The following is an 11,044-nucleotide window of genomic DNA, read 5'->3' on the forward strand; positions in this document are numbered from 1 at the left end:
GAGAAGGGAAGGCTCCAGGCAGAGCTCAGAGCAATCCCTGGGAATGTTCCCCTGGAGAAGGGAAGGCTCCAGGCAGAGCTCAGAGCAATCCCTGGGAATGTTCCCCTGGAGAAGGGAAGGCTCCAGGCAGAGCTCAGAGCAATCCCTGGGAATGTTCCCCTGGAGAAGGGAAGGCTCCAGGCAGAGCTCAGAGCAAGCCCTGGGAATGTTCCCCTGGAGAAGGGAAGGCTCCAGGCAGAGCTCAGAGCCCTGGGAATGTTCCCCTGGAGAAGGGAAGGCTCCAGGCAGAGCTCAGAGCCCCTTGCAGGGCCTGAAGGGGCTCCAGGAGAGCTGGAGAGGGACTGGGACAAGGGATGGAGGGACAGGAGCCAGGGAATGGCTCCCGCTGCCAGAGGGCAGGGATGGCTGGGAGATTGGGAATTGGGAATTCCTGGCTGGGTTGGAATTCCCAGAGCAGCTGGGGCTGCCCTGGATCCCTGGAGGTGTCCCAGGCCAGGCTGGAGCAGCCTGGGATGGTGGGAGGGGTCCCTGCCCATGGGATGGGATGGTTTTTAAGATCCCTTCCCACCCAAACCACTGTGGGATTCTGTTGTTGCTGGAAGTGTGGAACAGCAGAGCAACACCTGGGAGCTCAGAGCCGGGGCTGAGGTGTTGCTGAGAGAACGAACACAAAGGAAAAGCTGGAAAAATGCAGCAGGGCTGGGAGAAAAGCTGGGAATTGATTTCTTGTCCTGGCCACGGCAGCACCTCTCAGCACTGTCTGTTGGCTGACACGTATTCCCAAGAATGTTGGGAATATTGGCTGCTGCTCTTCATCCTGAGAGGCTCTTAAATAATTTGTGCCCTTGGGTTTGTTGGGAAGGAGATAAATGGATCTGAAAGACAAAAGTCGTTCCTGCAAATATTTTTCCCCTCCAGTGAGCTGATGTGGGAATGAGACAGAACCTGCAGCTGATTTTCCCGAGCTTCTGCTGATTCCTTTTTCCATGGTGATAGTGGGTACAGAATTCCTCCTTGGAAAGCCTGCTGGGAGGGGCAGGAGCATGGGCAGGAGGTGGGGAGAGCCCTTGGGACATTGCCATGGGACTGCCTGGGATGGGAAAGGGGATGCACACGGGCAGGGGGTGGGAATTCGGGTGGAATGGGAATGGGAAAGGGAATGTGGGTGGATCTGGTCTGGAGATGTGGATGCAGAAGGGGATGGGAATGTGGATGCAGATGCTGACAGGGGTGTGGATGCAGAATGGGATGGGAATTGGGATGGGAATTTGGGTGGGGATGGGAGTGTGGATGGATCTGGGCTTGGAGATGTGGATGCAGAAGGGGATGAGGAGGTGGGTGGGGTGGGAATGCTGACAGGGATGGGAATGCAGCTGTGGATATGGAAATAGCTGTGAATGGGAATTGGGATGGGAATGCAGATGGGTCTGGAGATGTGGATGGGGATGCAGAAGGGGAGGAATGCAGATGTGGATGGGGATGCAGATGTGGATGGGGATACAGGTGTGGATACGGATTCAGACGTGGATGGAGATACAGATGTGGATGGGGATACAGATGTGGATGGGGATTCAGACGTGGATACGGATTCAGACGTGGATGGGGATGCAGATGTGGATGGAGATTCAGATGTGGATGGGGATTCAGACGTGGATACGGATTCAGATGTGGATGGGGATGCAGATGTGGATGGAGATTCAGATGTGGATGGGGATTCAGACGTGGATACGGATTCAGATGTGGATGGGGATGCAGATGTGGATGGAGATTCAGATGTGGATGGGGATTCAGACGTGGATACGGATTCAGACGTGGATGGGGATGCAGATGTGGATGGGGATGCAGGTGTGGATACGGATTCAGACGTGGATACGGATTCAGACGTGGAATGCCACGTTCAGTCCCTAAGGAGGTCCCAGTCAGAGCCAGGGCTGAGGCTCAGGAGGGGAAGCTCTGGGATCTGCTGGTGAAGCTGCTCCTGAGCAGCTGCAGGGCGAAGGGCACAGCTGGAAGAGGAACTCGCTCAGATTGCCATTTCTCTCAGAATTGCAGGTTTTCCATAAACCCTTTAGGAACGGGATTGCTTCCACTCCACTCCATAAACAGGAGCACCTGGGCTCTGGGTGAGAAGTACAAAATATGTCCTGGGTGAGGCTCCTGCAGACGTGAGGAGCAGCATCCAGTGCTAAAATCCCTGGATTCGTATTTTCCTCCCAAGAGATAAAGTGGGAAACAGAGTTCTGTCTTGTGATCAGCAGCAAAACCAGCACTGATTCCGTCAGCAGGAGCATGAAGTGGGATAAACTGGAATTTTCCTGGCTGTGTGGCACATTCCATCCCTCTCCCCCTCGCTGCAGCCCTGCTGTTGTTTTTCCTGTGCCTTCCCAAGTTCCTTTCCTTTTCTCCTGGCTCCTGGTGAGCCAGGCAGGGGATGTGTTTGCAGAGGTGGATGGAGCTTCCTGGAATCCAAATGTCACATTTCCACTTGGCTGCGTGAGGAGCAAATGGCAGCGTAATTCTATTTGCAGATTTCTACAGAGAGTGGTTAAAAATAATAATAATGATGATGAAGAAAAGCAGGATTTGTTCTGGATGCCTCCAGCAACCCATGAGCATCACCTCCCTCTGACTCCCAGGGGTCACCAGGGTGGCAAGGTCTGGTGCTTGAGGGGAGTTTCCTCCGCAGTGGGAGGAAGAGGAAGGGCAGTGTTGTGCCTCCTAGTCATGGATTTTATTCCCCGTTAATCTTTTGGAGCTGGATCCCAGCCTGGCAGCGATGGACGTGGGAGCAGATTGCTGGTGAGGCCTTTGAGGAGGAATAAATGTGTTTTGTAGGACTTGCTGATGGCTTGGAGTGTGCTGATGAGGGGCTGGTTTTGTGTGTGCTCATGGATATGAGGGAAATGTGGAATAACTGAGGAGCACTGCAGGATCTGACGAGTCCCATTTGCCCTTACAGCTCCTGCTGCTTCAGCCCCAGGGTTCTCAGGTAGCCCTGGTGTCCCTTTGGCAGCAGCACCTTCACAAAGGGTCTGTAAATGTAGGTGGGAATTCCTCAGTTCTGCCCCTTCCGCTGAGGTTTCCCCTTTCCCCCCGGGAATGATGATTTAACAGCTGTGGAATCCTAAAATCACAGAATCCTTGGGGTTGGAAAAGACCTTTAAAGCCATCAAGTCCAACCATCAGGCCACTGGCCCACGTCCCCAGGTGTCACATCCACGGGGCCTTGAAATCCCTCCAGGGCTGGGGACTCCACCACTGCCTTGGACAATCCTTTCCATGAAGGAATTTTCCCTAATATCCAAATAAACCTCCCCTGGTAAATAATTTCCTCCAAACAAGGGCAGGCCAATGCGCTTTTTTTTTTTTTAAATACATTTAAAACCCATAAAATCCATTTCGTGGAATTGCTCAAGGATTTCTGTGCATCCCCAATTTCCTGGGACTGGTGGAAGCTTTTCCTCCCTTCTCCTTGCAGGGATGACGTGCCAAGCCAGGACATCCTACACGGAGGACGAGGTGCTCTGGGGCCATCGCTTCTTCCCGGTGATCTCCTTGGAGGAAGGGTTCTTCAAAGTGGATTATTCCCAGTTCCACGCCACGTTCGAGGTGCCCACCCCGCCCTACAGCGTGAAGGAGCAGGAGGAGATGCTCCTCATGTCCTCGCCCCTGATCCCGCCCGCCGTCAGCAACAGCAAGGAGAGGAACAACTCCGTGGAGTGCCTGGATGGGCTCGACGAGGTGGGCACAAAGCTGCCCTCAAAACTGCAGAAAATCACCGGGAGGGACGACTTCCCAAAGAAACTGCTCAGGATGAGCTCCACCACCTCGGAGAAGGCCTACAGCATGGGCGATTTGCCCATGAAACTCCAGCGCATCAGCTCGGTGCCCGGCAACTCCGAGGAGAAGCTGGGCTCAAAGACCACGAAGATGATGTCGGATCCCATGAGCCAGTCGGTGGCAGAGCTGCCCCCCAAGCTGCAGAAGCTCTCGGGGGGCGGGGGGAGGATGGAGGGGAACCTCCCGCCCAAACTGCGCAAAATGAATTCCGACCGCTTCACATAACGCGCCGGGCCCGGGGCCATCCCACACGGCCGGGACTGCGAGGAGGGCAGCGGGGGCTGCCGGGGGCTGCCCAGGAGCCCGGGGTGGGCTCGGGGGAGCCGGGGTGGGCTCGGGGGAGCCGGGGTGGGCTCGGAGCTCCGGGAGGCGGGAGCGTCCCGCGGGGTTGTGAGCGAGGGCCGCGTCCTTGGCATGTCCGATCCCAGCGCATGCGATAATAGTGTGCAATCCCTGCATCTAGTCCGTGGCATGACTCCTCCTGTATTTATACTCTACCCCCAAAAAAAAAAACCATGCAGAGGGGCCTTCCCGCCCCTGCATTCCCGAGGGAACGGGGACAACACGGAGTGGGGAACTCGCAGGGTAAGCGGAACTGGAGCTGGAAGCGTTTGGGGTGTTTTTTTTTCCTCTTGCCGTGGGTCGTGATTTGCTCACCCAAGTAGTTTGCTGCATGTGGGTTTTTTTTCTCCTCCAAGGAGGTGTTTTAGTTCACCCCTCACATCAAATCTGCTCGCCTTAAATCCACTGCTGGTTTCTAGTTTGCTTTCAGGTTTTTGGGTTTTTTTTTTTTGGGGGGGGGGTGGGGGGTTGTTCCCTGTGTCAAAGCCACCAGGAAAAGTACCGGGGGGGGAAAAAATAAAAATCTGTATTTCATCAGGCTTTGTTTAGAAAAGAAAGTTGTGTTCTTAAGCCTGGGGCAAAGTGATAAATAAATGACTCAAGTTCACACTTTAGGTACAGTTAGTAACATTTTTATAAAATCTTTGTGGTTTGTATGTGGCAGAAAATCAGCAGGATGTGCTTGATTTCTCTGGTTGCTGAAACAGCCAACCATGAAAGAAGCTGAATGTGCCCGTGGGGCCAAGCGGGCTCTTCTGTTGGAAGAACTGCACCCCAAAAGCAGAGCCCCAATTCCCCCAGTCCCCCTGGGCCTGGATTTCCCTGCCAGGCAGGGCAGGGTGCTCCCAAGGCTCGTTCCTCGCTGCTTTTGGTGGTGAAAACGCTGTTGGCCCTCGTTGTGAGCTGCGGGCCACCCTGGGGGCTGCAGAGCGAGCCCAACCCCGCCGGAATGTTGAGGGCTCGGGGCTGATTCCTCTGGGGCTGCGTTTGGGTTTCCTTTGCCCACCTGGATCACGGCTGGGTGGGCTCTGGGATGAGGATGGAGGTGGTGGAGCACCTCCCCAAAATCCAAACCCCCTGGGCTGTGTGTCTGGGGCCTCCCCAGAGGCTCCCCTGGAGGAGGTTTGGGATCGATGGAGCCACGGGTGGCACCGGCAGGGGTTGGGTGGGAAGGGCACCCCAGCAGGAGCAGGGTTTTCCCAGCAGGAGCAGGGTTTTCCCACCAGGAGCAGGGTTTTCCCAGCAGGAGCAGGGCTCCGAGTGCCATCCCGTGGGGGAAACCCCTGGGGTCACATCCAGGTGCTCACAGGTGTGGGCAGGGGAACATCCGTGGATGGGCACCTCTGGCTCCCAGCACTGCTGGGTAATTAACGGCACAGCTGATGGGTTTTGAGGAGAAAGTTGGGATTTGATGGATGCTGGCTCAGCCACCAGTGTCCCCGGAGGTGTCAGCGTGGGACTGTCCCTATTCCCGAGGATGGACAATTCCCAGAGTTCCTTTCCATGGCTCATCCTGCTTGGATTCTTTTCTTATTCTGTACTAATTCTATTGTTTGTCCTTATTCTATTTTGGTTCTTATTCTTATTCTTATTCTTATTCTTATTCTTATTCTATTTCTTTTAATTTTCTATTATATTCTAATTATTTTTCTTTATTCTATTATTCTATTCTATTCTTATTCTTATTCTTACTCTTATTCTTATACTTATTCTTATCCTTATTCTTATTCTTATTCTTATCCTTATCCTTATTCTTCCTCTTATTCTATTCTAATTCTTTTAATTTTCTATTATGTTCTAATTATTTTTCTTCATTATTATATTTTATTCTTATTCTTATTCTTATTCTTATTCTTATTCTTATTCTTATTCTTATTCTTCCTCTTCCTCTTATTCTTCCTCTTATTCTTCCTCTTATTCTTCCTCTTATTCTTCCTCTTATTCTATTCTAATTCTTTTAATTTTCTATTCTATTCTATTTTTCTTTATTCTATTATTATTCTTAACCCATTCCTGTTCTATCCTTTATTCTGTTCTTTATTTTTTTTATTCCTATTCCACTCTAATTCTGTTCTATTTTTTCTATTTCTATCCTACTTTATTTTATTCTAATATCTTACTCTATTTCCTTTTCTTATTCTTGATCTATTTTTATTCTTATTCTCTTCTTAATATATTCCATTTCCTATTCTTATTCTTGAGCTAGTCTTGTTCTAGTCTGTATTAACTCTATTTTTAATTCTATTCTGATTTTAATTTTTAATTCTATTCTATTATTTTCTCCTTGCTATTCTCTATTCTATTTTCTGTTTTCTCTTTTCTCTTTTCCATGTCCCATCCTATCCCATTTGATTCCACTGCATTTCCTGACTCTGGCACAGCAGCCCAGGCGCAATTTGGGGTCCCCCAGGGGTTTCTCCACAAACGGAACGGAAAACATTCCAGGGAGAAGAGCTGGAGGTGGGAAAAACCCTCCAAAAAAACCCCTGGACGTGGGGGAAAAACCGCAAAAGGAGCAAAATTAATGCCATAAAAACATCCAGCTGGGACGAACTGAAAATTCGGATTTTTAAGTGAAAATGTGCCCAAAACAAACCCCAAACATCAGGGGAATTGTTGCAGTGGTAAAAGCGCAGAGGGGCCGGGGCTGGATTTGAAATCCATCCCTGCTGGATGCAGAATTCCCGGGGTTGGTGTTTGGGATCGAGGTTCCCGCACGGCCACCTGTCCATATTGATTGATTTTAGGGATTTCCTCGCGTTCCCATTTCAATTTTATGGCGTGCGCCCTTTATTTTAATTACCTAACGAACATCCGAACCCAGCCCTTGCTTCCGCTCATTAAAAAGAGCTGTAATTAACACTGATTGATTGATTGATTGATTGATTGATTGCACAGCCGGTCTGTGTTCTCTCCTGCTGAATTCCCGCTTGGATTCTCCTGGGAAATGTAAATATTTCAATTACGGTTAAAGAAATGAAAGAAATAAAAGAAATAAAAGAAATAAAAGAAATAAAAGCGGTCTTTGGGCATGCGGTGCTCCTTTCATTGAGAAAATGGGAAATTTTACTGAAAAAATGGGAATTTTCACTGAAAAAACGGAATTTTCACTGAAAAAATGGGAATCTTCACTGAAAAAATGGGAATTTTCATTGAAAAAATGGGAATTTTTACTGAAAAATGGGAATTTTTATGGAAAAATGGGAATTTTCATTGAAAAAAGGGGAATTTTCACTGGAAATGGGAATTTTCATTGAAAAAATGGGAAATTTCATTGAAAAATGGGAATTTTTACTGAAAAATGGGATTTTTTATGGAAAAATGGGAATTTTCATTGAAAAAGGGGGAATTTTCACTGGAAATGGGAATTTTCATTGAAAAAATGGGAATTTTTACTGAAAAAATGGGAATTTTTACTGAAAAATGGGAATTTTCATTAAAACGGGAATTTTCACTGAAAAATGGGAATTTTCATTGAAAAATGGGAATTTTCACTGAAAAATGGGAATTTTTACTGAAAAATGGGAATTTTCATTGAAAAATGGGGTTTTTTACTGAAAAATGGGAATTTTCACTGAAAAAAATGGGAATTTTTACTGAAAAAAAAGGGAAATTTCCACACGCAGCCCCAGGACCGAAGCGGAGCTGGCAGATCCCTGCCGGAGCTTCCTCTCTGCTTTTCATGGAAATTCAGGGGCAGAGTTGGGGTTTGAGTGGAAATTTCAGTGCTGGGCACCAGCACTTGGGGAGCAAAATAATAATAGTAATAATAATAATAATAATAATAATAATAATAATAATAATAATAATAATAATAATAATAATAATAATAATAATATATTTTATTATATATAATAATATAAATAATAATAATATAAAATGATAATAATATATATTATTATAATAATTATATTATTATATAATTTATTTAAAATATATTATAATTTAATACATTTATTATATAATTATATAATTTATTATATTTATAATATATTATAAATATAATTATATATTATATAATTATATATGATTATATATAATTATATATTATATAATTTATTGTATTATAATAAATTATAATATATTATATTATTATTATTATTATTACTACTACTATTACTATTATTTTAAAGTGAAAATAAATTTATTAATTTTAAATATAAATATAATAACACAACTGGTCTAAACATAAATATAATTTCTTAATTATAATTAAATAATATAGCACATAATATCATTATATATAGTAGTAATAATACAATAATATAAAAATTAACAACAACAAAACAACAACAATAATCATGATGATGATAATATATAATAAGGTATAATAGTAAATGTAATAAATATATAAGGTAATATATATTAAAAGGGAGGGAACGGAGCTGGGAAGGGGCTGGGGAATTCCTGAGGGAGCTGGGAAGGGGCTGGAGAATTCCTGAGGGAGCTGGGAAGGGGCTGGGGAATTCCTGAGGGAGCTGGGAAGGGCTGGAGAATTCCTGAGGGAGCTGGGAAGGGGCTCAGCCTGGAGCAAAGGAGGATGCAGAGGGATCTTTTCCCTCTCTGGAATTCCCTGCCAGGAGGGGACAGCCAGGGAGGATTTGGGATCATCCCAGGGAACAGGGACAGGAGGAGAGGGAACGGCCTCAGGCTGGGCCAGGGCAGCTCAGGGTGGGTTTTGGGGAAATTCCATCAGGAAAAGGTGCTCAGGTGGAGCCCCCATCCCTGCAGGGATTTAAATCCCTGTGGATGTGGCACTGGGGACAGGGAGCAGTGCTGGGAATGTTGGACTCTGTGGTCTTGGAAGGCTTTTCCAGCCTAAACCCTGTGGGATTCTCTCCGTGGGATCACCTCAGGGATTTTCCCTGTCCTTGCCCTCACCAATGGACAATGAAATCCTCCTGCTCCACCCCACAGCTCAGCTGCATCCGCCACCGGGAATGAGCTGGGATGAGCTGCAGATGCAAACACCTTTTCCAGCTTTTTCCCCACCTTTTCCAGCCTTTCCCCACCTTTTCCAGCCTTTCCCCACCTTTTCCAGCCTTTCCCCACCTTTCCCCTCGGCGCTGCTCACAGGAGCTGTTCCCGAGCTGCAATCCGCCCTGTATCCCTGGCGCAGGCGTGGATTCTGTTTCCATGGCGATGCAGCCCAGGAATTGTTGAGCTCCTGGCGCCTTCAGCAGCTGCTTTCCCGCAGCTCTCCCTCGGCCACACCACAAATCCAGCGTCCAGCTCCCCACGGATCGCCTGCGGAGATGCAGGGAGGAAACCATGGGATGCATCCAGGAAAATTCCCTCTGGCAGCACCGCAGGAGGAAGTCCCGGGCTGTGCCAGCGCAGGGAACAATTCCCCAGTCCTGGTGGTGGGAATTCCTGTGAGGAACCAAGGAAATCCAAGGTGTTTTCCTGTGGAAACAGAATGATCCCACTGCCATGGACAAACTGGGGGCTGGAAAATCCAGAGGCGCCAGGAAAGGAGCCAGGGAGGCAGGAGGCTGCAAAGCTGGAAAATTATCTGGGAGGGAATTTAATTTAGACAAGGACTTATTTCCAAAATATTCCCCTTTTGTCCTTAGCTCTGGAATCCCCCAGTTCTGGTTTGGCTCCCACATCCACGGGAGAGCCCAGTGGGAGCTCTGCACCCACCAGGAGAGCTCTGGAGTCAGGAGATGGTGAAATGGGAATATTATCAAACCCTTCCACCTGGAAACACTGCCGGGAGCTGGAGTCATTCCCGGCATCCAAAATCCTGGCGTACCAATTTTTCTAGAATAAAATCCGAATTATCCTCCCCTTATCCTGCCATGATTCACATCCCGGCTGACACTCCTCTCCTAAACTTTTAGCATCCCAAATTCCTGCTTGGATCCCTCTTTCCCCACGGGGATTTTGGGATCAGTCACTTCCCAGGGGCTGGGAATTGTGAGGGATGAGGGGCTCTCACCCTGGGGCTGCCCACGCTCCTCCCAGCTCCCTTGGCTTTTTAGCAGCTCTGGATCCTCCCGGATCTGGGAGGGCCAAAGCTGAGGGCACACTGCTTTATCCCAGGAATTCTGAAGTGTTCCTGCTCCCACGGGATATTCTGGATGGGATCTGCCCCATCCTGAGGATTCCAGAGCATCATTCCAAACAAAACAGACCACAGGGAATGACTTTAGGCTGGGATTCCTCCCCAGAGTGGATTTTAGCTGAACATCTGAAATATTTATCCTGCTTTACCTGAGACATTCTTGCCAAATCCTGAAAATCTGATGGAAAATCTTGCTTCCAGCAGGAGACAATGCTTGGAAAAGGTGTGGGTTTTTTATTTATTTATTTTTTTTAATTAGTGACTTCCAGCAGTACAAACCTCCTGGGTTTTATTCCTCTTTTCCTGCTGCTATTCAGGAGTGGCTCTGTTTCTGTACAACACTTCCCACACAGCCCTGCTCCTGGCAGAGCTGGAATGCTGCATTCCAGGCTTTTTCCAGGATGTTTTGGAAGTAGAGACTGCACGAGCACGGAGGAGAATTTCCAGCACTTGCTAAATCACGCACTAAAAAAAGATGAACCAGCCCAAAGTGCAGGCAAGTCACCCTTTGGAATGAGCCCTTGGAATTTCATCCAGAGGAATGTGCATTCATATGGAATCTGCTCCAAAGGAGGGAGAAATGAGGGAACAGTCGTGTGGTTCCCTGGGAAACACACAATTCCCTGGAATTGTGATCCAGTTCCCTGTGGAATGCAGCCCTTGCTGGGAACAGGGCAGGAATTCTGTCATGGATGGCTCTCCAAACAGCCCATGGGATAATAAACCTTAAATAGCAACAAATATATCGAAAATCGAGGATTTCACCCAAGAAACCTTTGGGTTTTGTCTTCC

At 47.6% G+C, this 11,044-nt stretch overlaps 1 protein-coding gene across 1 annotated transcript in view; it reads left to right on the top strand.

The window, feature by feature from the left end:
- The window catches only part of KCNJ3 (potassium inwardly rectifying channel subfamily J member 3), a 33,930-nt gene extending 26,729 nt beyond the window's left edge, over positions 1-7,201 (top strand). Inside the window, exon 3 of the mRNA XM_053948243.1 lies at positions 3,479-7,201. Coding sequence (XP_053804218.1) covers positions 3,479-4,065 — 587 coding nt within the window. The 3' untranslated portion in view covers positions 4,066-7,201. The remainder of the gene's footprint in view (positions 1-3,478) is intronic.
- The last annotated feature ends 3,843 nt before the right edge of the window (positions 7,202-11,044 follow it).

This window comes from Vidua chalybeata, chromosome 7, assembly GCF_026979565.1.
Source record: "Vidua chalybeata isolate OUT-0048 chromosome 7, bVidCha1 merged haplotype, whole genome shotgun sequence".
Classification (NCBI taxonomy): domain Eukaryota; kingdom Metazoa; phylum Chordata; class Aves; order Passeriformes; family Viduidae; genus Vidua; species Vidua chalybeata.